Source organism: Protomyctophum bolini, assembly GCF_963924005.1.
Source record: "Protomyctophum bolini genome assembly, chromosome: 16".
In the NCBI taxonomy this organism is placed as follows: domain Eukaryota; kingdom Metazoa; phylum Chordata; class Actinopteri; order Myctophiformes; family Myctophidae; genus Protomyctophum; species Protomyctophum bolini.
In genome coordinates, this window is record NC_137877.1 from 2,999,281 (window position 1) to 3,013,100 (window position 13,820).

Consider the following 13,820-nt stretch of genomic DNA (forward strand, 5'->3'; position numbering starts at 1 on the left):
CACAACAATACTGATTAAAGATCTCTACGAAGGGGCAAATTAACACAACAATACTGATTAAAGATCTCTATGAAGGGGCAAATTAACACAACAATACTGATTAAAGATCTCTACGAAGGGGCAAATTAACACAACAATACTGATTAAAGATCTCTACGAAGGGGCAAATTAACACAACAATACTGATTAAAGATCTCTACGAAGGGGCAAATTAACACAACAATACTGATTAAAGATCTCTATGAAGGGGCAAATTAACACAACAATACTGATTAAAGATCTCTACGAAAGGGGGGGCAAATTAACACAACAATACTGATTAAAGATCTCTACGAAGGGGCAAATTAACACAACAATACTGATTAAAGATCTCTATGAAGGGGCAAATTAACACAACAATACTGATTAAAGATCTCTACGAAGGGGCAAATTAACACAACAATACTGATTAAAGATCTCTATGAAGGGGCAAATTAACACAACAATACTGATTAAAGATCTCTACGAAGGGGGCAAATTAACACAACAATACTGATTAAAGATCTCTACGAAGGGGCAAATTAACACAACAATACTGATTAAAGATCTCTATGAAGGGGCAAATTAACACAACAATACTGATTAAAGATCTCTACGAAAGGGGGGCAAATTAACACAATACTGATTAAAGATCTCTATGAAGGGGCAAATTAACACAACAATACTGATTAAAGATCTCTACGAAGGGGCAAATTAACACAACAATACTGATTAAAGATCTCTACGAAGGGGGCAAATTAACACAACAATACTGATTAAAGATCTCTACGAAGGGTCAAATTAACACAACAATACTGATTAAAGATCTCTATGAAGGGGGCAAATTAACACAATACTGATTAAAGATCTCTACGAAGGGGCAAATTAACACAACAATACTGATTAAAGATCTCTACGAAGGGGCAAATTAACACAACAATACTGATTAAAGATCTCTACGAAGGGGCAAATTAACACAATACTGATTAAAGATCTCTACGAAGGGGCAAATTAACACAATACTGATTAAAGATCTCTACGAAGGGGCAAATTAACACAACAATACTGATTAAAGATCTCTACGAAGGGGCAAATTAACACAACAATACTGATTAAAGATCTCTACGAAGGGGCAAATTAACACAACAATACTGATTAAAGATCTCTATGAAGGGGCAAATTAACACAACAATACTGATTAAAGATCTCTACGAAGGGGCAAATTAACACAACAATACTGATTAAAGATCTCTACGAAGGGGCAAATTAACACAACAATACTGATTAAAGATCTCTACGAAAGGGCAAATTAACACAACAATACTGATTAAAGATCTCTACGAAGGGGCAAATTAACACAACAATACTGATTAAAGATCTCTACGAAGGGGCAAATTAACACAACAATACTGATTAAAGATCTCTATGAAGGGGCAAATTAACACAACAATACTGATTAAAGATCTCTACGAAGGGGCAAATTAACACAACAATACTGATTAAAGATCTCTACGAAGGGGCAAATTAACACAACAATACTGATTAAAGATCTCTACGAAGGGGCAAATTAACACAACAATACTGATTAAAGATCTCTACGAAAGGGGGCAAATTAACACAACAATACTGATTAAAGATCTCTACGAAGGGGCAAATTAACACAACAATAGTGATTAAAGATCTCTATGAAGGGGGCAAATTAACACAACAATACTGATTAAAGATCTCTACGAAGGGGCAAATTAACACAACAATACTGATTAAAGATCTCTATGAAGGGGCAAATTAACACAACAATACTGATTAAAGATCTCTACGAAGGGGCAAATTAACACAACAATACTGATTAAAGATCTCTACGAAGGGGCAAATTAACACAACAATACTGATTAAAGATCTCTACGAAGGGGGCAAATTAACACAACAATACTGATTAAAGATCTCTACGAAGGGGCAAATTAACACAACAATACTGATTAAAGATCTCTATGAAGGGGCAAATTAACACAACAATACTGATTAAAGATCTCTACGAAGGGGCAAATTAACACAACAATACTGATTAAAGATCTCTACGAAGGGGCAAATTAACACAACAATACTGATTAAAGATCTCTACGAAGGGGCAAATTAACACAACAATACTGATTAAAGATCTCTACGAAGGGGCAAATTAACACAACAATACTGATTAAAGATCTCTACGAAGGGGCAAATTAACACAACAATACTGATTAAAGATCTCTACGAAAGGGGGCAAATTAACACAACAATACTGATTAAAGATCTCTACGAAGGGGCAAATTAACACAACAATACTGATTAAAGATCTCTATGAAGGGGGCAAATTAACACAACAATACTGATTAAAGATCTCTACGAAGGGGCAAATTAACACAACAATACTGATTAAAGATCTCTATGAAGGGGCAAATTAACACAACAATACTGATTAAAGATCTCTATGAAGGGGCAAATTAACACAACAATACTGATTAAAGATCTCTACGAAGGGGCAAATTAACACAACAATACTGATTAAAGATCTCTATGAAGGGGCAAATTAACACAACAATACTGATTAAAGATCTCTACGAAGGGGCAAATTAACACAACAATACTGATTAAAGATCTCTACGAAGGGGCAAATTAACACAACAATACTGATTAAAGATCTCTACGAAGGGGGCAAATTAACACAACAATACTGATTAAAGATCTCTACGAAGGGGCAAATTAACACAACAATACTGATTAAAGATCTCTATGAAGGGGCAAATTAACACAACAATACTGATTAAAGATCTCTACGAAGGGGCAAATTAACACAACAATACTGATTAAAGATCTCTATGAAGGGGCAAATTAACACAACAATACTGATTAAAGATCTCTACGAAGGGGGCAAATTAACACAACAATACTGATTAAAGATCTCTACGAAGGGGCAAATTAACACAACAATACTGATTAAAGATCTCTATGAAGGGGCAAATTAACACAACAATACTGATTAAAGATCTCTACGAAAGGGGGCAAATTAACACAACAATACTGATTAAAGATCTCTATGAAGGGGCAAATTAACACAACAATACTGATTAAAGATCTCTATGAAGGGGCAAATTAACACAACAATACTGATTAAAGATCTCTACGAAGGGGCAAATTAACACAACAATACTGATTAAAGATCTCTACGAAGGGGCAAATTAACACAACAATACTGATTAAAGATCTCTACGAAGGGGGCAAATTAACACAACAATACTGATTAAAGATCTCTACGAAGGGGCAAATTAACACAACAATACTGATTAAAGATCTCTACGAAGGGGCAAATTAACACAACAATACTGATTAAAGATCTCTACGAAGGGGGCAAATTAACACAATACTGATTAAAGATCTCTACGAAGGGGCAAATTAACACAACAATACTGATTAAAGATCTCTACGAAGGGGCAAATTAACACAACAATACTGATTAAAGATCTCTATGAAGGGGCAAATTAACACAACAATACTGATTAAAGATCTCTACGAAGGGGCAAATTAACACAACAATACTGATTAAAGATCTCTACGAAGGGGCAAATTAACACAACAATACTGATTAAAGATCTCTATGAAGGGGCAAATTAACACAACAATACTGATTAAAGATCTCTACGAAGGGGCAAATTAACACAACAATACTGATTAAAGATCTCTACGAAGGGGCAAATTAACACAACAATACTGACTAAAGATCTCTACGAAGGGGCAAATTAACACAACAATACTGATTAAAGATCTCTACGAAGGGGGCAAATTAACACAACAATACTGATTAAAGATCTCTATGAAGGGGCAAATTAACACAACAATACTGATTAAAGATCTCTACGAAGGGGCAAATTAACACAACAATACTGATTAAAGATCTCTACGAAGGGGCAAATTAACACAACAATACTGACTAAAGATCTCTACGAAGGGGCAAATTAACACAACAATACTGATTAAAGATCTCTACGAAGGGGCAAATTAACACAACAATACTGATTAAAGATCTCTACGAAGGGGCAAATTAACACAACAATACTGATTAAAGATCTCTACGAAGGGGCAAATTAACACAACAATACTGATTAAAGATCTCTACGAAGGGGCAAATTAACACAATACTGATTAAAGATCTCTACGAAGGGGGCAAATTAACACAACAATACTGATTAAAGATCTCTACGAAGGGGGCAAATTAACACAACAATACTGATTAAAGATCTCTACGAAGGGGCAAATTAACACAACAATACTGATTAAAGATCTCTATGAAGGGGGCAAATTAACACAACAATACTGATTAAAGATCTCTATGAAGGGGCAAATTAACACAACAATACTGATTAAAGATCTCTATGAAGGGGCAAATTAACACAACAATACTGATTAAAGATCTCTATGAAGGGGCAAATTAACACAACAATACTGATTAAAGATCTCTATGAAGGGGCAAATTAACACAACAATACTGATTAAAGATCTCTACGAAGGGGCAAATTAACACAACAATACTGATTAAAGATCTCTACGAAGGGGCAAATTAACACAACAATACTGATTAAAGATCTCTACGAAGGGGGCAAATTAACACAACAATACTGATTAAAGATCTCTATGAAGGGGCAAATTAACACAACAATACTGATTAAAGATCTCTATGAAGGGGCAAATTAACACAACAATACTGATTAAAGATCTCTATGAAGGGGGCAAATTAACACAACAATACTGATTAAAGATCTCTACGAAGGGGGCAAATTAACACAACAATACTGATTAAAGATCTCTATGAAGGGGCAAATTAACACAACAATACTGATTAAAGATCTCTACGAAGGGGCAAATTAACACAACAATACTGATTAAAGATCTCTACGAAGGGGCAAATTAACACAACAATACTGATTAAAGATCTCTACGAAGGGGGCAAATTAACACAACAATACTGATTAAAGATCTCTATGAAGGGGCAAATTAACACAACAATACTGATTAAAGATCTCTACGAAGGGGCAAATTAACACAACAATACTGATTAAAGATCTCTACGAAAGGGGGGGCAAATTAACACAACAATACTGATTAAAGATCTCTACGAAGGGGCAAATTAACACAACAATACTGATTAAAGATCTCTACGAAAGGGGCAAATTAACACAACAATACTGATTAAAGATCTCTACGAAGGGGCAAATTAACACAACAATACTGATTAAAGATCTCTACGAAGGGGGCAAATTAACACAACAATACTGATTAAAGATCTCTACGAAAGGGGCAAATTAACACAACAATACTGATTAAAGATCTCTATGAAAGGGGGCAAATTAACACAACAATACTGATTAAAGATCTCTATGAAGGGGGCAAATTAACACAACAATACTGATTAAAGATCTCTACGAAGGGGCAAATTAACACAACAATACTGATTAAAGATCTCTACGAAGGGGCAAATTAACACAACAATACTGATTAAAGATCTCTACGAAGGGGCAAATTAACACAACAATACTGATTAAAGATCTCTACGAAGGGGGCAAATTAACACAACAATACTGATTAAAGATCTCTACGAAGGGGCAAATTAACACAACAATACTGATTAAAGATCTCTACGAAGGGGCAAATTAACACAACAATACTGATTAAAGATCTCTACGAAGGGGGCAAATTAACACAACAATACTGATTAAAGATCTCTACGAAGGGGGCAAATTAACACAACAATACTGATTAAAGATCTCTACGAAGGGGGCAAATTAACACAACAATACTGATTAAAGATCTCTACGAAGGGGGCAAATTAACACAACAATACTGATTAAAGATCTCTACGAAGGGGGCAAATTAACACAACAATACTGATTAAAGATCTCTACGAAGGGGGCAAATTAACACAACAATACTGATTAAAGATCTCTACGAAGGGGGCAAATTAACACAACAATACTGATTAAAGATCTCTATGAAGGGGCAAATTAACACAACAATACTGATTAAAGATCTCTACGAAGGGGCAAATTAACACAACAATACTGATTAAAGATCTCTACGAAGGGGCAAATTAACACAACAATACTGATTAAAGATCTCTACGAAGGGGCAAATTAACACAACAATACTGATTAAAGATCTCTATGAAGGGGGCAAATTAACACAACAATACTGATTAAAGATCTCTACGAAGGGGGCAAATTAACACAACAATACTGATTAAAGATCTCTACGAAGGGGGCAAATTAACACAACAATACTGATTAAAGATCTCTACGAAGGGGCAAATTAACACAACAATACTGATTAAAGATCTCTACGAAGGGGGCAAATTAACACAACAATACTGATTAAAGATCTCTACGAAGGGGCAAATTAACACAACAATACTGATTAAAGATCTCTATGAAGGGGCAAATTAACACAACAATACTGATTAAAGATCTCTACGAAGGGGCAAATTAACACAACAATACTGATTAAAGATCTCTACGAAGGGGCAAATTAACACAACAATACTGATTAAAGATCTCTACGAAGGGGCAGATTAACACAACAATACTGATTAAAGATCTCTACGAAGGGTCAAATTAACACAACAATACTGATTAAAGATCTCTACGAAAGGGCAAATTAACACAACAATACTGATTAAAGATCTCTACGAAAGGGCAAATTAACACAACAATACTGATTAAAGATCTCTACGAAGGGTCAAATTAACACAACAATACTGATTAAAGATCTCTACGAAGGGGCAAATTAACACAACAATACTGATTAAAGATCTCTACGAAGGGGCAAATTAACACAACAATACTGATTAAAGATCTCTACGAAGGGTCAAATTAACACAACAATACTGATTAAAGATCTCTACGAAGGGGCAAATTAACACAACAATACTGACTGATTAAAGATCTCTACGAAGGGGCAAATTAACACAACAATACTGATTAAAGATCTCTATGAAGGGGCAAATTAACACAACAATACTGATTAAAGGTCTCTATGAAGGGGCAAATTAACACAACAATACTGATTAAAGATCTCTACGAAGGGGGCAAATTAACACAACAATACTGATTAAAGATCTCTACGAAGGGGCAAATTAACACAATACTGATTAAAGATCTCTACGAAGGGGCAAATTAACACAACAATACTGATTAAAGATCTCTACGAAGGGGCAAATTAACACAACAATACTGATTAAAGATCTCTATGAAGGGGCAAATTAACACAACAATACTGATTAAAGATCTCTACGAAGGGGCAAATTAACACAACAATACTGATTAAAGATCTCTACGAAGGGGCAAATTAACACAACAATACTGATTAAAGATCTCTATGAAGGGGCAAATTAACACAACAATACTGATTAAAGATCTCTACGAAGGGGGCAAATTAACACAACAATACTGATTAAAGATCTCTACGAAGGGGCAAATTAACACAACAATACTGATTAAAGATCTCTACGAAGGGGGCAAATTAACACAACAATACTGATTAAAGATCTCTACGAAGGGGCAAATTAACACAACAATACTGATTAAAGATCTCTACGAAGGGGGCAAATTAACACAACAATACTGATTAAAGATCTCTATGAAGGGGCAAATTAACACAACAATACTGATTAAAGATCTCTACGAAGGGGGCAAATTAACACAACAATACTGATTAAAGATCTCTACGAAGGGGGCAAATTAACACAACAATACTGATTAAAGATCTCTACGAAGGGGGCAAATTAACACAACAATACTGATTAAAGATCTCTACGAAGGGGCAAATTAACACAACAATACTGATTAAAGATCTCTATGAAGGGGCAAATTAACACAACAATACTGATTAAAGATCTCTACGAAGGGGGCAAATTAACACAACAATACTGATTAAAGATCTCTACGATGGGGCAAATTAACACAACAATACTGATTAAAGATCTCTACGAAAGGGCAAATTAACACAACAATACTGATTAAAGATCTCTACGAAGGGGCAAATTAACACAACAATACTGATTAAAGATCTCTACGAAGGGGCAAATTAACACAACAATACTGATTATTGGCCCATAGCACTTAGATAGCATTTGATACAGACTTATAGCATGTTATGTAGACAGCACTAGAATTGCATTGTATGTAGTCATAGCACGCCATAGTACATATGTATAGCATAGTAGTTTATATGTATAGTTTATATGTATAGTTTCATTATATAGATATTCCACTGTTACTTTCTTAGCTTACGCATGTTTCATGATAAATGTTTTTATGTGATGTATTCCCATGCTTTTGTTCTTGCTTAATGTAAGTCGCTCTGGATTAAGAGCGTCTGCTAAATGCCTAAATTGTAAATTGATTAAAGATCTCTACGAAAGGGGCAAATTAAAACTGTTTAGTATAGCCATAAACGTCAAGACGTCTAATTGCCTATTAATTAAGTAATGGATGCCACGGGCGTCAAGACGTCTTCCCTTGGGAATTCAAATTATTTTCATCCATATTTTGAAAATTCCTCTAATCTGGTGTACAGGTGATGACATGCACATTACATGCATAATAGAATTACAAATTCTTTCTTTCTTTATAATGGGAGAATTGGCACTCAGAGCCTAAACTGGTGACCACCAGGTGGCGCTGAAAAACAATACTGACGTTAAACTTACAGAGAGAACGTTTAATTTGAAGCAAATCGACACAATAGAATCTTTTAGCAATTTAGTAATTCAGTAAAAATAACATACCTGCCATTTTCTGCGAGCTACGAATTTCTTGAGGGCGTCTGTACTTATGGCCTTCCCCTTGGTGAGCGTCTGTACGAAATGAGAACAATTAAGTGACTAATTAATAATCAGAATTGACAGCAGCATTAACCCATTCTGACCGGGCACCCATTTTGGTGTTATAGCATCTTGTTATGCTTTAGCTATTGAAAAATAGCAGATCTACAAGCTCATAGCGCGCCACCGAGTGGCGCGCTACGAGCTTGTAGGTCTGCTATTTTTGAAAAATCGAAAGAACGACTGACATTTTTAGAATCTGATCTCAGGTCAGAATGGGTTCATCAGACCAGTGTGTGTCCCAGTGGAAACCTCGTATGAATCTGATCTCAGGTCAGAATGGGTTAATATTCTTTGCTCATTTCATCACAGCAACTCGCCCCATCTTACCTTGAACCAGGGATGCCGGAGACACTCCTGAGAATCGGGCCTCCTGCAAGAAGATTAGTCCGTTTATACTTTCAGTATTTAATTCATCCATGAAGTTTAACAACGACTATAAACACTGATACAAGTTAAGAAGAATTACACTGCAATGTGACAGTTATATACTTTTACTCTCTAGATGAATTTGATCTTTCTATTGACTTTTCTATCGTTTTCTGCTCAGGTAATTCTCCTCTGATTGGTGGACTGACAGGTTCTAGCCCTGGGATTGGTTTAGCTTGCTATGCTTCTCACTCCCATTTTGTTTGCATGATCAATCAATCAATGATTTTTGTATATCTTTCTTCTGGCATTGTAATATTTTCCTGATGAAGACTTGGGGCTCCATTTTCGTCACCGCTAAACCCCTTATCCCTAAACTTATTTGCCTTTTTTTTTACTATTTTGCTAAACATTTTTGAATAGTTAAAATGGCCAGTCTACAAGCTCACAACGTGTCAATGTAGATTGGCTAGTTGAACTATTCAAAAATGTTCAAAATAGTAAAAAAAAAGGCAAAGAAGTTTAGGGATAAGAGGTTTAGTGGTGACGAAAATGGAGCCCCTAATGTCTACAGTCAAACGTTCTTTTATATCTTGTCCACTCACAGTCTGTCTGCTACCAGCACCTTGATGATGAAACCCTTAGCCTCTCTGCAAAGCTCAGAGAACATGTTCTAATGTCTACAGTAAAACGTTCTACTGTATAATAATATCCACTTACAGTCTGTCTGCCACCAGCACCTTGATGATGAAACCCTTAGCCTCTCTGCAGAGCTCAGAGAACATGTTCTAATGTCTACAGGCAGACGTTCTATACTGTATAATATCCACTTACAGTCTGTCTGCCACCAGCACCTTGATGATGAAACCCTTAGCCTCTCTGCAGAGCTCAGAGAACATGCTCTAATGTCTACAGTAAAACGTTCTACTGTATAATATCCACTTACAGTCTGTCTGCCACCAGCACCTTGATGATGAAGCCTTTAGCCTCTCTGCAGAGCTCAGAGAACATGTTCTCCTCGAAGGCCACGTTGTAGTTCCTGATGTTCAGGACCGAGCTGCGGTCGTTCTCTCCGGCGAACGGAGAGACTCCTGTCAGGCTGAGAGCGCACGCACACACACACACACACACACATTTATTAACCCATTCTGACCTGAGATCAGATTCATACGAGGTTTCCACTGGACACACACTGCTGGTCTGATTAACCCATTCTGACCTGAGATCAGATTCTAAAAAATGTCAGTCGTTCTTCGATTTTTCAAAAATAGCAGACCTACAAGCTCGTAGCTCGGTGGCGCGCTATGAGCTTGTAGATCTGCTATTTTTCAATAGCTAAAGCATAACATGATGCTAACACCAAAAGGGGTTCCCGCCCAGAATGGGTTAATACTCCATCTAACGGAGAGACTCCTGTCACGCACACACGTGTGTGTGCACGCACGCACGCAAGTAAAATATCCAGAATTAAAAATGTACTTGAGTAGGCCTAAAGGTACAAATGTATTGACATCAAAATGTACTTAATCTACCAAAATGTGTGTCCGTGCACGAAAATAGCGTTATAGCATTTTGTTCACCACCAAGTGTTGCACAGCCTAACACAGACACACACACGCACACACACACACACACACAGGCCAGGGAGGAGGGCATGTACAGTACAGTCCAGTCCAGTCCAGTCCAGTCCAGTCCAGTACAGTACAGTACAGTACAGTACAGTACAGTACAGTACAGTACAGTACCACTCACTTCAGCATAACATATTTGAAATTTTCTGAAAACTTAGTTCAGGATTTAGAAGGCGTTTTTAGAATTGAGCAAGTCCTAAATGGGTTAAGTGTGAATACGTTTTTGATTTGTCTTGTTGCCTCTGAAGTTCAGAGTCTGAACCAGCGCCGAGTTGACCAGGTCATAATCTAACATTCTAAATTGTTGTTTAGTCTCAGTCCTTGGCCACTAAAATAAACATAACTTAATGCCAAGATAATGTTCACAAAAACAAATAATGCAAAGCAAAAATGATTTTTACTCACCAAAGATATGCAATTACACCCACTGGCCTATAGGAGAGAGAGAGAGAGAGAGAGAGAGAGAGAGAGAGAGAGATTGGGAGGATTAGATGGATAGTGGAGTGTGAAAAAAGAATAATAATAAAAACTAATTGTGTCTGTCTGAATGAATGAATGAATGAGTTTATTTCGAACATTATTTGAAGTCAAATACATTAAAAAAGACAGTGAAACAAAAGAGAAAATACTCTTAACAATGTCCGAAAAGGAGTAGGGTGAAGTGTTAAACTTATTAGGCCCCTACCCCCCTGGGTTTTTACCCTTATAACTTAATAGTATATATACATGTTTAACAACTCGGTTTATCGTTGCTTAAAGGAAGACATGAAAATAGAGCAAAAGAATTCTCAGAATACAGGTATTGATATAGTAGGTTGACAGGAAACGGGGAGAGAGATGGGGCAGAAAAAAACATTTTTACCAGATGTCAGTTGCTTTGGACACAGGAGACTGGTTGACGATTTCTGGGGCGACAAATTCGGGCGTTCCGTATTTGCAGTACTGATCGTCTCCAGGGATGATCTCCACGGCGTTCCCAAAGTCACAGATCCGGATCTGGTCCCCGTGAGGGTCGGCCATGAGGATGTTATCAGGCTGAGGATGAAGAAGAAGAAGAGATCCTCATAGTATTTAACCCATTCTGACCTGAGATCAGATTCATACGAGGTTTCCACTGGACACACACTGGTCTGATTAACCCACTCTGACCTGAGATCAGATTCTAAAAAATGTCAGTCGTTCTTAGATTTTTTTCAAAAATAGCAGACCTACAAGCTCGTAGCGCGCCACTCGGTGGCGCGCTATGAGCTTGTAGATCTGCTATTTTTCAATAGCTAAAGCATAACATAGTGCTAACACCAACATGGGTTAAAATTAGTTATCAAATGTAATTGTAATTTGTTTAGAATTTAGACCCCAGCCCGGCCTAGCGGTCCGGCCACCGCCGACAGTGTGTCGTGCGTTCCGAGTCCCGATCCCGACGACCTTTTTCTGCCCCATCTCTCTCCCCGTTTCCTGTCAACCTACTATACTGTATATATATCAATAAAGGCAAAAAGCCCCCCAAAAAAATATATATAGAAGGAGACAGACGACAAGAGAAGCAGAAGGTTGAATCGCGATCATGATAGAATGGTGTCTCAATGGTCTCACACCTTCCTACCTACATGACTGTCTGCCTAAATATGTCCCAAACCGCCCCCACTGCTGGCCTGCTCGCTTTGCCTAATAAAATGGCAACAAAAAAATACAGGGAAGCAGCATTTTGCTTCTACGGGCCGACGGCATTATTGCATTACTGCTATTATTTTTTAATGTTTTATGCCTTGCTTTTCTTTTCTTTCTTTCTCCATTGCTCTGTAAAGCACTTTGAGCTGCATTTCATGTCATGAAAGGTGCTATACAAATAAAGTATTATTATTATTATTATTAGAAGTTACCTTGATGTCCAGGTGTAAGACGTTCTGATGGTGAAGGTAGTCCACACCCTCCAGCAGCTGTCTCATACAGGACCGGACCTGGGAGGGGAACACATCGTCCACATAGAATACATTATTAAAGCCATTTAAGCCGTTGAACATCGGTAGACCCTTCTGGGTCGCAAAGCTACCTGCCTGGACACTGACAGCAGTGTTGATTTCGTCGACTAAAACTGAACAAAAACTAAATTAAAACTAAGCTATTATGATGACTAAAACTAAGAATAAATATACTGACAATTTCGTCAACAAATATAAAACTAGACTAAAAATATTAGGAAGAGATCCAGTATAAGTCATTTTACACTTTGTCGCATGCTGAAAATAGCCGATCTACAAACTCCCAACGCGTGGCGCTGCGGGCGGCGCGTTGTGAGCTCTGAGCTTGTAGATCCACTCATACAGAAGAGAGAGAACCTTCTCTACTCACGTCAGACTCCATCAGTGTAGATCTCTTGGTAAACCTGTCGAGCATCTCTTCGTTGCAGCTGGATGTCAATTAATTAAGAAACTGTTGTTTGTTTTTTGGGCACCTGAGTGTGTGTGTGTGTGTGTGTGTGTGTGTGTGTGTGTGTGTGCGTGTGCACATGCGTGCGTGCGTGCGTGTGTGTTTTACTGTTTAAAATAAAACTGATTTCTCACAAGAAACACTCGTGTTAGAAAACTGCTCGTTTCTGGAAAACATCCCCCACTGAGAATGACCTATGACCTCTACAGGGCGGCTGTGGCTCAGGAGGTAGAGCAGGTCGTCCAATGATCCCAGGGTTGGCAGTTAGAATCCCGGCTCCTCCTCCTGGCCATATGTCGAAGTGTCCTTGGGCAAGACACTGAACCCTACACTGCCTCCAATGAGTCGGTCGGTGTGAGCTCGCCACCGTGGGTGTGTGAATGTGGGAAGTGAGGACGCTGGCGTCGACTGTGACAATGAACCATTGTAAAGCGCTTTGAGCACTTGGAAAAGCGCTATAAAATGCAATT

General features: G+C 37.5%; 1 protein-coding gene across 5 annotated transcripts in view; it reads right to left on the reverse strand.

Annotated features, from left to right (window-relative positions):
* The window catches only part of spegb (striated muscle enriched protein kinase b), a 103,353-nt gene that overhangs the window by 27,723 nt on the left and 61,810 nt on the right, over positions 1–13,820 (reverse strand). For all 5 annotated transcript variants that reach the window (XM_080786189.1, XM_080786186.1, XM_080786188.1 and 2 more), the window contains 7 exons: positions 13,273–13,330; positions 12,804–12,881; positions 11,786–11,958; positions 11,329–11,355; positions 10,239–10,391; positions 9,254–9,296; positions 8,828–8,896 (listed from right to left, as the gene is read on the reverse strand). In XM_080786189.1, the coding sequence (XP_080642315.1) occupies positions 8,828–8,896; positions 9,254–9,296; positions 10,239–10,391; positions 11,329–11,355; positions 11,786–11,958; positions 12,804–12,881; positions 13,273–13,330 (601 nt within the window). The remainder of the gene's footprint in view (positions 1–8,827; positions 8,897–9,253; positions 9,297–10,238; positions 10,392–11,328; positions 11,356–11,785; positions 11,959–12,803; positions 12,882–13,272; positions 13,331–13,820) is intronic.